The sequence below is a fragment of the Cyanistes caeruleus genome, chromosome 6 (genome assembly GCF_971803275.1).
Source record: "Cyanistes caeruleus chromosome 6, bCyaCae1.hap1.1, whole genome shotgun sequence".
Lineage (NCBI taxonomy): Eukaryota > Metazoa > Chordata > Aves > Passeriformes > Paridae > Cyanistes > Cyanistes caeruleus.
Genome location: NC_141706.1, coordinates 46,192,289 through 46,205,496, shown reverse-complemented (window position 1 = coordinate 46,205,496; position 13,208 = coordinate 46,192,289). Strand labels below are relative to the sequence as shown.

The following is a 13,208-nucleotide window of genomic DNA, read 5'->3' as shown; positions in this document are numbered from 1 at the left end:
ATTACTCTCCATACTGGATCAGCCTTGATTACAAAACCTCCCTAGTCTTTCACATATGCAATGGAAAGACCATTTTTACAGAATTACTTCTGAGTTCTATCTTAAAGAAGGAAAAAAAAAGGGCTCCAAAAGAGGAGCCCTGAGCAGCTGTACAATTCATGTTTGCATTTGTCTGGCTTAGGCTGGAGAAGGCATCATTTAGAACTACTCTTCAAGACACATCCCTGAACGTACACAGAGAAAAAAAAATCACAGTGTTGATGTGGGAAGAACTTCTGTAAATATTGTCTCCTTTCTCAGCCACTTTGTCTTTACTTAGTAGTTACTTCATAGTGGATCTCAAATTTGCACAAGAAGAATTGTTGAGAAGGGAGGGCATTAAACACGCAGTGAAAGGCACTGCATACAACTCTTGGTGGGAGCTTATCCAGTGGCATGAACTGTCATTTCCACGCAACCACAACCCAGAAAAAGAATCATCAAATCATGATTGCACAGGTCAAGACACAGGGATATTAAAACACTGGAGAAGTCAATTTCAGGGCTAACTTAACATGAAGACAAGCTTTAATGCAATTTGATATTTGAAAGCCAGGACAACCTATAATCCCTTCACAGAGGAACCTAAGTGCTTTAAGTTTTTTCATGTCTACAGTTACATTAGTACTCCAGTGATTCCCATTTTGAGTATTGTCCTTTTTGCCCTTGGTTTCAGAAGAGCAACACAAATACATGAGCAACAGTCATTGGCACACTAGAGAAGAGACACACAATTATCACCACCCCTATAAATCCCAGACTTGTGTTTATAACATGGGATAAGTGAGGAATCAATCCTTTTTGTACTGTTTGTGCCCTTTACCTCTCTCCCAAACAGAGAAGCTTTCTACCTGTCCTTAAACAGACGTGTAGCCAGCATGTAGTTCATTGATGTCTTGTGCTCTAGAAAAGACCTAGGAAAAAAAAAATATAGTATTATCAAGACAGAGCTCTACACAATGAAAGGCAGCATAATACAGAAATAAATGACCTCTAAAAAAAATTCCCAAAGTAGATTTATACAACATACTGAACCACAACATAAAAGAGGAAAGGAGGAGAGCTCTCATTTCTCAGATTAAGTTCCTAGTGATGCAAGAGATGGAGAAAACAATACAGACTAGAAAAATAAACTTAGGAAAGTATAATACAGTGTAACCTTCAGAATGAGTAAGTTCTGTATGGTGTTTATGGCCTAATGACAGGCATACACAGTATGCAGCTTGAGGATGTAAAAGTAGATAGCAAAAATCTGAAAGGAAGACACTTTTATTCTAACAGAAAAGCAATACCAGAAATAATGTCCAACAGCTTTCCAGGGGGTGCAGTTGTGCAAAGCAGCAGCTAATAAAAACAAGTGATCAGATAAAAGAATATTCAACACTAAAACAAATTCTGCCAGAACTTTCAATACATCCTTTTGAATGCCAAGATGGCTGACCTACACACATCTAACACAGAATATCCCTCACCACGGAGCATCAGTGCCATCCTATTAGATCTTTATTCTTACCCATAAAGGTCCCATGTTAATGGAGTAGGGAATATCCGGATGAAGCCTCCTCTCCGTTCATTTTCCTCTCTCACTCGCCGAAGAACTTTGATCTGATTAAAAAGAAAAAAAGAAAAAAATAGCCAGCAAAATAGATAACAATGAAAAATGAACCATTCAAAAAAAATCTCTGAATTTCAGAAGGACTATTCAGTCCTGCAAACGGACTAGTAGGTAACAATATCCTTAAGGAATTTTGTCTTGCATTTAATTCTGAAGAGTCTATCATTGCTTCAAGAACATCTCTGCTTGGCATGATTGAGGGCAAGGGCAATACCAGCAGTAAAACTCAAATTCTGTTTCAAAAATGGTACTACTTCTGTCACATTTTTCATTTACATGCACTTGCTCTTTGTTGAGCAAATAATCCCACATACTGCATGAAAGCCAAGGTAAATAAAAGCTATTTAACAGCCTCCTTACCTCCTCCATGGAGAGGCCTAGCACAGAGCTGGTGTGCCTTCCTGTTCCTTTTTCCCTGCCTAAGGGCATTGAGCTTTTAAGTTCAGCATCGCTGGCAGACAGAGGACGGGTACGCTGTAGAGACAGTGTGAATTCGGATTTTTTTTCCCCTCTCTCTATTTTCATATTAAAAAAAATTACATTTAAATTCCAGGACCCCATTCCCAGCAGCATCTACACTCCTGAGTAGATCATTCAACAAGAGGTGTTGAAATTCTGCACTATAGCCAGAATTCACAATTCCACAGCCCAGCTGTTGAAGAGTCCACACCCCAGCTGTCACTAAATGTGAGTATTCAGATTCTTAGATTTTAGCACAGAAAGCACAATTCAGGCATCACCACCAGTACTTACACCCCTGGCCCCTTCTGGAAGAACAGGAGATATACCAAAAACATCCAAGTCCGAATGTCACACAGGAAAATCCTTACCCAAGGGGCGCTAGAGTCAGCATTCACAGGACCCAAATACACTTGGATTCACACAACAATAGTACCAGAACCATGATTCTCTGTTCCAGCTGTGTTGCTACACTAGAACAACAGAACTGTAATTCCCTGGTAGGATAAATGTTGGAAGGAAAAGTTCTCCACCTGTTATTCTTTTGTTACTATACTGCTGAAGGTCAACTTGCTACTTCTCAAACTTAACAGACACATCCTGCAGATGTACATAGTTACATTATGCAAATTTGCATGAATATGCAAATTTTTTTAATAAGGAAAGCAATTCATTTGCAGTGTCACTAAGTTTATTTTTAACCTGACGGGTATTCCTGGCCAATTCTAACAAAAGGACAGGAATTCAAAATGTCTTCAAATTATCAGGATTATAAAATTTTAAGATTCAAGCAAGAAAAATCTTTGAACTTTTTCTCAAGTACATTTAAAATGGTCTTAGGCTCAGTTACTATAAACTACCTCCATAAAAACAGCACTAGAAGAGTCTACTGAGGTCTCAAGCACTTACACTAAATTCCAAGTTTCTTTTAGCTCTATACTGAGTAAAGAATGCATAGAGAGCCTTAATCTAGAAAGAAGAGAAAAACATGACAGAAACCTTAAGGTGGATATGTCCAGGGGAATATCCCATACTGCTCAGATACAAAAAAAAATCCATGGTAAGATCAGGATGCATCTATATTTTATATAATAAAGACTATGGGAACTGAAATCCATTCTCTCTGTTTCATTAGAAATGGCAAGTGGCTATTCAGAATCTGTAGATGAAGCAACAGCAAAAAAGCAATAGGCATTGCACTAGAATAGGTTATACTGCAGATATTGGCACAGAAAAATCCAAAGATAAAACAGACATAGCAGGTACCAGCTGAAACATTTTGTTAAGCCTAACTAAAACCAATTAAAAAGAGAAAACAAGATAGTTCAGATGAGAAGGCAGGAGACAAACATGCGCAGAATAAATAAAAATGCCAGCAATAAAACAGGTTTGCTTGATGCTGTAGATGGCACTAAGTTGAAAGATTTTAGAGTTCCTTTCTAAACTTTCTTCCATTTCAAATTCACAGCTCAAAAACTTTTCTTAACAACTTCTTCTAAAATCTGATAGGAAACCTCCTCTTAAAAACCATTTCCTGGCACTACCATAACAATCCATCATCATGTGAGAACTACTGCTCAAAGAGAGTATTACAGGAAATTCTTCATCGTATTAAATGATCTGCTTTACCAAGGAAACACTTCAATGGAATCATCTCCATTGAATGATTTCATTGAGATGATTTCATTGATTACAAACATTAAATGTATGTCTACATATTGGCAGCTCTGACTCCCCCCCGAGAACAAAGCTACATTGCTGTCAAAATGGTAGAGAAAACTCCATCTTTGCTGGACTTCCTGCACAAACAGTTTTTTCCATGTTTCACTTCAGAACACCCTCTGGCTGTAGCACAGAAATGTCTCCAACTTCACAAAGATCTTGTTTCCTCTTTGACCCAGCTTATCTATAAAACTATAGATAAATCCAACCACACTGGTATGTCTCCAAATTCTGCAAGTATCCTTGGTTCCCAAATCATGATTCCAATTTAATATGCACTGACAGCAGTTGGCATAAAAATCCTTCCTATTCTCTACAAAATCTTGTTATTCAGTAAGACTTTCCTCTGAGCCTCAGCTAAACTTACTCAGAACGACAAACAGCAGTGAATAGACTGAATTAGGTTCTCAAGATGTTCTACCTTCGCTTCCTGATGGGGAAAAGCCGTTTAAAAAATAAAAAAATAAAAAAAAGAATAATTCCCACTACATTTGTGCAGGAAGCTCAGTTGCAAAATGATGCCTAACATGTCCCCACATGGCCAGGTGCTTAGATTCGTAAACAAATACTGAGTTGTCTATATGGCTTGCAAGAAGGGTGACAAATATAACATAGATCAGTCTCACTTAGGCTAACAATAGTCCCCTATTTTTCCATTAACTTTAAGAAATCTTTCTTTTCTCTGCATCTATTTTAACCCAGTTCACTCTCCAATTTTTGCAGTGTCCTTCAGAGGACTGTCTCACAGAAAATGATTACGTCTCTTGTAAAGCCACCTGAATTTTGTCTGCATAGATTCTCCTGTCCTTTGGAGACTTGTGCATTCAGACTTGTAGTCTTAAAAACTTGGAGGGATTTGATCCAGCTGACCTTGACTCTCAGCACGCTTCACCTACTTTTTTTTTAAGCTGTTAGAAGTGATGTAAACATTTTTTCAACATTTGCTTTTGCCACATGGAAACAGCTGGTGCCATCTCCTCATGTTGACTTCCTTCTCACCCTTGCCCTTGCCCCAGGCTGCTTTAACTGTAAAATATATCTGGGGACTAATTATGCCAAAAGCATTCTACACAGTAACATTTGAAACCATAGACCTTATACAGGCAATGGGAGCTGAAGGGTACCTACCAGTCTGCTGTTTGTAACTGTGCAGACAAAGGACACTGCAAGACACACATTAAGAGAATAAAAATCTTGTGTTCTCCAAGACACTATGCTCCCTGCCCAACTTGTTGAGGACTGGCAAGTACCCTAAACAAAACAGTATAAGCAAAGGGTGGTAAAACACTGGAACAGGTTGGCCAGAAAAGTTGTGGATGCCCCAGCCTTGGAACTGTGCAAAGACAGCTGTATAGGGCTTAGAACAACCTGGTCTAGTGGAAGGTGTCCACTGCAATGGGGTTGGAATTTGATAAGCTTTACAGTACTTTCCAGTCTGAACCACTCTACAATTCTGATAACTGAAGTCCAGAGATAAAGCTAAACATTTATATCATCTCAGTTGTGATCTTCCTCATATCCTGCACAAAGGTATCCTGTCCCCATTCCAAACACAGCACTCATTCTAACCTCAGATGTGCTCAACTGTACAGAGTACATCTGGACACATGGTTTTCAAAAGCACGCTGAACTCAATGTGATGACCAAAACTCATATTTTTGTAAAGTAAGAGTCATTCATATAAAAATATTTAATAGCTATGCACCAAGGAAAAACAGATGCTGTCAAGTAGAACTGTTCATAGAGCGGGGGGGGAGGGGGGAGTGTGAAAGTAAAAATCCCGTAATTTTGCAATTTAATTTCATTTAAATATCTCAACAATATTCTAGATCTTATGGAGAAACAAGATACTATTTAACATTCTAACACAGGTGTAGAAACATCAGAATGTCAAGAACTACCCTGTATTACTATTCTGGTATCAGGCCTACAAGTAAAACCAGTTAAGAACAGGGACTGGTTCAAAATAAAATAAATCATCATTGGAACTTAGATTTTTCTTGCCTTCAGTGGTATTCAGGCTGTCTTACTCCTGTCCAACACCCAAGAGGAGCAAATGGTGTAAGAAAGGGTTCTCGGGAGACTTATCTATCATTTCTAGCTGTAATACTGACAAGTCCTTCTCTACTCTTCTCTTTGGTCTATTCAAAACTGATCAAGGTCCCTTCATTGCTTGCAATTAATTGAAAGATCTCCAACCTAAATCAACAAGAATTACAAAGGAAGCAGCTAAGTTGTCCATTTCCCTAGAGGGAGAAATGTTCCAAGAGTCAAACCAAAGAAATTGCACAAGAAACTTGCAGTCCAGATGCTGAAACTCAGAAAAAAGAATAACCATATCAAGTTAGTTATTCAAGAGAACTCTCAAGAGCACTGTTACCAACAGTTCTTCTCCAAGCAGCAACTTTTACAATGATTAAAAATGGCCTATGTGAATGAAAAGACATCATGAAGGAGGTAGGAAAAACAAAAGAGGTTACAAATACCTTTTACAACAGAGAATTGGAACAGGGATCAAAAAATCCAAAAATCTGAGATAAAACGTATTCAGCAAAGAACAAGCTAAGACATTCTGGGACCACGGAAAGACCTAAACACCTATTTAGTCATGGGATTTCCATTTAGGTACTGAAGAAAAAAATGCTATAAAACTTTATCACTGGATTACAAACCTGTTCCTGTTAAACACAGGTTGGTGGAAGCACCCTAATCCCATCTCATCATCAATGCACTTTCATACAAATCTTTGCACTTTTCAACTGGCCAGCCTTACATCTCTTTGTGGGTATTTGTTAAGCAAAACAAAGTTGAAAGCCTCCTTAAAATTCAGTGCTTTACAACAGCATAATTTTCTGTCTTATATCATTTTTTCAAATCATCAGGATCTGATCACATTACTCTAAGAAAGAAGGGTACTTTTTTTGGAATGGTTCCTAATTTATCTCATGTGCCTTTTGTCTGCTGCAAAGAGCACCTATACAGAGGGATCTGTATTTAAAGCACTATTATATTTGTCTTAGAAGTTTCAGACTCAGACATGCATCCTAAAGATACTCAAATCACATCTTACCAGCTATTCACCTCTCACGGTGACTAAAGACTCTAAGTTTTACAAGAGACAAAGTACTGCCATTTCTGTGAGTTTTCCCTATACCAAAATGGACAGTGTCTTGGTACACTGTCACTAAACAAAAATTACTTGTCATTTCCTAACTGAACTTGAGCTACACAGCTATGTTGCATGTCTGTCACAGCACCATTAGCTGCTGAGATGTCAGAGAGCAGCGCCTGCCTATTTGCCTGAGGAGAAATGAGTTGAAAGTCCAAGTGATGTAACACATCTCCCTGCCTTTTGTGAATGCTCCATATCCACAGATATTTATGGAATCCACTTTGTAGACAAAAGGAGATAGAGAACAACTGCCCTTCAACATTACAATGCTGAGAAAGCACTAACTCAACAGAGAAGGCAAGGGGCAGTCACAGCAAGCCACATGAGGCCTCAGTCTAACGATCCATGGGAAAGAGAGATTCCAAAAAGAGAATGGGAAAGAAGCCTTAAACTTCAAGTGCAAGAAGTTGTTCATCTAGGAGGATGTCTTGGAGACATTCATAATGCTCTAGGTTTCTGGAAGCTTGCTGTCCACAACAAAATCAAAATGGTTGAACAGCCCGGAACTCTTAGGCGTATCCCCCGAGCCCCTGAGAACCACAGAATGGTTTAGGTTGGAAAGACCTTAAAGGTCATCTAGATCCAACCCCCCTCCCCTGAGCAGGAAAGCTTCCACTCTAGACCAGAGTGCTCAAAGCCCCATACAGCCTAGTCTTGAACACCTCCAGGGATACAGAGTCCACAAACTCTTTGGGCAATGCGTTTCAGTGCCTCACCACCCCCCACAGTTAAAAATTTCATCTTCCGTAGTTATGCTAGAAATCCAGATCATCTTGCTCACTGCCTCTCTCACCTGTGAATCAAATTCAGTGAGAATAACTTCCTCCTATGCTTCTCAGCCAGGACTTGTAAAGGTCACTTACCTGAAGCTTCTGATATGGATTTCTTTTGACACATTCAGATGAATGATAAATGTTCCGGCTTGACCGCTGGCCTGGATCCTGGCATACAAAGCCTACGGGCACCAAGAGCCACGTGAGAACTTTAAGATAGAGAAACCCTGAAATATAAATCTAGCATTCCTGTTCACAATCTTAATCTATAAATGACCTTCTTGTCCCTGCCCAAGGACCAATAAGAATGCTTTTCTTTTTTATACCTTGTTTTGTTTAATCCTAAACTGTAACTGCATTGCATTTTTTTAATAAAAACTTGCTTCAGGACCAAGTACTTAAATCTATAAATGGGTCACTGTATAGCAGCACAGAGATAGACTTGTTTTTTTAAACAGCTGAGCAGGGTACCTGATGACAATTCTACTTCTTTCACTATTGGGGCAAATTGCATCAAGCAACTAAATCGAGATGCAAGGGACACTGTGCTCTAGACAGTACTCCAGTTCTAGTAACCCAATCAAAATGCACACATTCAACCTAAAAAATGTATGAATACTAACTATGAAAGCTAAAGAAAGAGCTGTGTCTTCAAATACCAAATCAGGGACTCTTAAAACCACCTAACCGTCACAAACAGGTAATTATTCTGAAGTTGAAATGTCCATATATCACTTCTCAGTGCTAAATACAGCAGAGTGCTGCTCTCCTTAACAAGAGTTCACCTCCCTTATACTCATCTAGCAACATGCAGCTCATAAACCTACCTTCTACTGGTTTTAAATGAGGGAAAAATGGAAGGATTTTTTTTTTTGTTTTACTCACCTACAAGAGTGAACATATCTGAGAGCATGCTAGCTTTGATCTTCAGGTCCAAAGGAGCATCACTGTCCCCACATACAATAGAGTACAATAGGAATTATTTGTCTGGCATTAAATGAGAGGAATGCATCAGTATCCAGTTTATCTCCCAATACAGTTTCTTTGCCTTCTTAAAACAGGCAAAAAAAAGAAACCAGGTGATTTTCATATACACAGGTAAAAATCAGAGAGCAATGGATTAATCTGCTTATCCTTTTTCCACAGCTTTTAGTGTCCTAATGCAGATACATACAACTTTGTTTAAACTCTCCCTAGGAATAGAAACATTTTCTTTGAATGTATGTATGCTACATTTCATGAAGTAGTTAAAAGTTGCTGTTGCAGAATTCTTAAAAACCACACTTAACTATGCCTCTTCCACATAAAATCATAGCTGAGAGACGTACAAAAATAAATCCTAGATTTCCATTAGGGCATGAGGGTCAGCATAAGGGCCAAGTCAACACTCACTCTTTAGAATGTATCTGATTAGAGTACTAGACTGAGCCCAAGAACTCCTCTATGTACTCAAATTAAGTGTAATTAATAGAACTCTGCTTGGACTCCAAAATCTTAAAGCTTCTATCAGCCAAGAAGATTGAAATCCAACACAATAGTCTGACAGAGCTCCAAAATTTATCTATGATGAGAGATTATGAAGTGTTAACAATGATGATGGAAGAGAAAAAGTAAAAAGAAAATTGAATCCCAACCGGGTTCTTACAAAACCTATTACTGCAGCAAGTTTGTTTATCCAAAGGAAAAAAGCAAAGGAGTATCCTCTCTGCCAATCAGCTGTAGAACAAAATCTGCAGGCATCATGAAATCATGCCCTCCTAAGACCACAAGTTTCAAGGACAACCATCTCCAGCAACAGTCCCTGTCTCATTAAATTGGGAATCACTTACCAGGCCAATGATGGGGACAGGTTCACTTCCAACAGCCATGGTTTCAGAGTGTCATCAATAAGGACATCAAAACCATATAGCTCTGAAAACACAGCAGACACTTAAGTAAGCTCACCTTACTTCATTCAGGTAAGGTCCAACATTAGTCTCTACCAGGTCATTTCTATCTAAATTATATATGTTAAATCCAGTAAACTCTCTAGGGATGAACAAATAATAACATTCCTCAAATGGCAACTTTGACTTCCTCAGAACCAAACTTAAATACAATCTGCCTATGGGGGAAAGAGGGGAACAAAAACATTAGGAAGTATTATATAGAAAAATAAAAAACTCTTTACAGTCCACAAGCTGTAGCTCACACAGAACTCTTACTATTTGCTTTCTCACAGAATTAGCATAGCAGGTTCAATCTACTTCTTCCACTGGATCCCAGAAACAACAAAACTTCATTCTGCTTTCCACTTTTTAATCCCTTTATTCATTGTTTCAGTCAGCTAGAGAAAATCTTGCTTCTTTCAAGCATCAGCTTATTTTCAAGTATTCCTGTATGTTTTCTGCTGCAACCATAGGGTTACAGCAGATTTCTCCTCGGCCAGTCTATACATGGACAACCTCCTATAACTTTTTAGCTTATTGACAGCTTGCCACTTTGCAGCAAACCACAACAGAAATATTTTTTCCTTAGTTTCTAAAACATTCATAACATATTACATCTGCTAGATATGTTCTGCTCTACACAGGTCAGATTGAAGCCAGCTTCTCATTCCAAATCTGATTTTACTATTTTGCTCTCTATACACATTTTCTCTAGTTTGGAAAGAGTTGCAAGAAGGATGCTACACAAAGTTGAGCGTAAATCAGAAATTGGCATTAATGCAATTCCTTCTTCCAGCATTAAAAAACAGACTTAATCATCAGGGCAACTTAAGCAATTTTTTTTAAAAAACATCACAAAACAGGGTATTGGCAGAGAAGGATTTTCATAGAATTAACCAGTTCCCCTAGTGCCTGAAATAAATGGAGGAGAACTTCTTTGCCATACTTCTTTCCTTGAATTCTGGCCTTGGCCTTTTGTCGCCTGCCTGACGTTGATGCTGGCTCTGGGGAGCTGGACCGCTTGACAAGATCTTCCTATGCAGACAGCTGTGCAAAAGCTCATGTAGCTTATAATGGGAAGTTAATGAGCTGAGGCAGGGGGGAGGCTTGGAAGGGGGGAAATGGCAGAAGAGTGAGCATTGCCTGCTCATTCTTCTAGAGCCTGTAGTCAGACACTGAACGGGAAACAAAACAGCAGAGAGTTAAAGAGTTGGTTCACTCCAAAGAAATGAGGCTGAATCTACATTTTGCTCTCTTGCTCCCCAGACAGGAATGGTTGCAGTAGAGGGAAAGGGAGAAGGCGGGGATTAGCAAAGCATTTTGACCAGAAGAAACTTCTGATGACTAATATGTTATTTTAAAATACAATCTCAAGTTTGGTGAAGCACAGAAAACTCAGCAGCTCATGCCCAAGGCAGAGAGGCAATGAGTGGGCCTGCAGCAGCTGCTGGTCTGCAACCTTCCAGCCCCAGTCAGGAAGCAGCATATTTTGTTTTGACTAGCTCCTGCTTCTTTTGTTGCTGGCCATTCCCTTCCTTGGCCCCTCAGAGGCCCTTTCCTAGTGTTTTGGCTCCTCTGACTTTGTTCTCCTCTCCCACACAATTCTCTTGCAATTGCTTGCTCTTTTTAAAGCTCCATCTTTCCCACCCACTTACTCATTCTGTCCACTTTTTCAAATACACATGGGAAACCTTTCAACCTCAACTAGCTCTAACCAAGCTGCTGGAGCTTCACATTCCTTTCCCTTGTGTCTGCTTTATTTCTTAGGAGAGTAAGTTCTTTGGGGTATTCCTGTTGACTCAATTCCATTGCTAAGCAGGGATTCTAAAGCCACTTGCAATGACTTAGGGTCTCCACTGCTGCTCCATAATGCCCCAAGTTTCACATATTCTGAGTCATACTTACAAGCTCTAGACAGAGGTCTCTGCTACCTCAGGGCATCAGGAGCTATGTAATATCCATGTTCTGGCAATTGAATCAAGCCTCACAGATTCCACACAGGGCTTAGCACAAAGATCTGCTCAACAGTCAAAAGCTTACCTAGAAATATCTTGCTGGCCCTCCTCCACATTTGGAAAATGTACTTCCTAGATAAAACACTGTAGACGTAGTACCCTTTCCACTGTGAAATTCCACTACTGCTTGATAAAATAAATACACAGGCAGGACAAAGATGTGGAGTCATACAAATATGGAATAATCAAAAGTATATCCTCTGCAATTACCAACTTCAGCAAGACTGCCATTTCTCTCTGCAGAGGGAGTAAAGAGAACAACTGAAAGCAAAACATGCCTCATACTGTGGCAATGGCAGGTTCACAACAAGACACCTAGTGCCACTATTGTTACTAAGGGAAGAACAGAAGAAACTAAGACATCAAGTTTCCATAGTGCCTTCTCTTGCTACTAGAATCCACAAAAACATGTTTCACTCCTGCAGTTTGCTAAAGACTGGAATTATATCAGGAGGTACCAACTGCTTCCAAGACTTCGCAGGAACAGCTGGCCTCTTCCTCCTCTAATCCCCAAAGAGAAGTCACTGCTGATGGAGCTTCCCATCCTCCCAAAAGAAAGCCTAGCTTCAGAGTGCACTCTAACAGCAACAGTTCAGCCAGAGACTTTTTTCACCAGTGACATTATCTAAGACTAAGAAAAAGGCTAGAGAGATAGTCTCAGGCTTTTTGGTTCTGGTAAACTCCCATGTATTCCAAGTTTCTCTTATAATCCTCTCCAAGACTGCACCAGCACTCTCTTTTACAAAATATCCCCAAAGAATTTCTTATTCTCTGTAAGTATAGAAATTAAATCATAGGTGATAGCACAGTAGCATAAACAAATTTTTCACTATTTTGTATAGCAGGAATAAGCTCAGTTCTTAAAGGGTCACTGTAATTCTCGTCTTTCTTTGCAGCTTGCTCCCTGGGGGAAAAAAAAAAAGCTTTACTGCAAAGTACATACTCTACAACTAAATGGAGACAACCTGAAGTTATGAAAGGACACAAACAGCGAGGAAAAAAATTGCACAGCACATAATTCTTTTGATATTGCAATAAAAACCCATCTCCTGGTTTTATGTAGGAGTATATTTACAGACATTCTAAAGCAAAGAAATTTTGCCACTGAAATTCAAGTCTTCCATATTTCCTTCCTACTCTTTCTGTTCTTATATTAAGGTTTAATTCCCTTTTTAAGAGAACTTTATTTTAACAGAGAAAGGTTTCATCTCTATGCTGTTACAGAGAAGAACCCCACAAGAGGGGACAAAATTATTCCACATGTTTGTGTTCTTGCCCACTTCATGAGATGCAGTGTGCACCAGCCAGAATCTCTCATGCTAGCTCAGCCAAATGTGTGACTCCGCCACTCTGAGGCACTTTCTGCACTCCAGCTAACCAGAGAAAGCCCATCACCCATAAGAACACTTCTCTGCAGAGAACCTTCTTTACTTCTACTGAAGCCTGAAGGACAGTTACTCATGTTCTCAATAAAAGTGTTCAAAA

The 13,208-nt window shown here is 39.2% G+C and overlaps 1 protein-coding gene across 50 annotated transcripts in view; it reads right to left on the bottom strand.

The window, feature by feature from the left end:
- Positions 1-13,208, bottom strand: part of TTLL5 (tubulin tyrosine ligase like 5) — a 129,699-nt gene that overhangs the window by 85,593 nt on the left and 30,898 nt on the right. For all 50 annotated transcript variants that reach the window (XR_015288120.1, XR_015288116.1, XR_015288107.1 and 47 more), the window contains 6 exons: positions 9,610-9,691; positions 8,666-8,727; positions 7,871-7,962; positions 2,015-2,128; positions 1,553-1,644; positions 891-953 (listed from right to left, as the gene is read on the bottom strand). Coding sequence is in view for 27 of the 50 variants with exons in the window: in XM_086893361.1 (XP_086749487.1) it covers positions 891-953; positions 1,553-1,644; positions 2,015-2,128; positions 7,871-7,962; positions 8,666-8,727; positions 9,610-9,691 (505 nt within the window). In the remaining 23 variants the exon portion in view is untranslated. The remainder of the gene's footprint in view (positions 1-890; positions 954-1,552; positions 1,645-2,014; positions 2,129-7,870; positions 7,963-8,665; positions 8,728-9,609; positions 9,692-13,208) is intronic.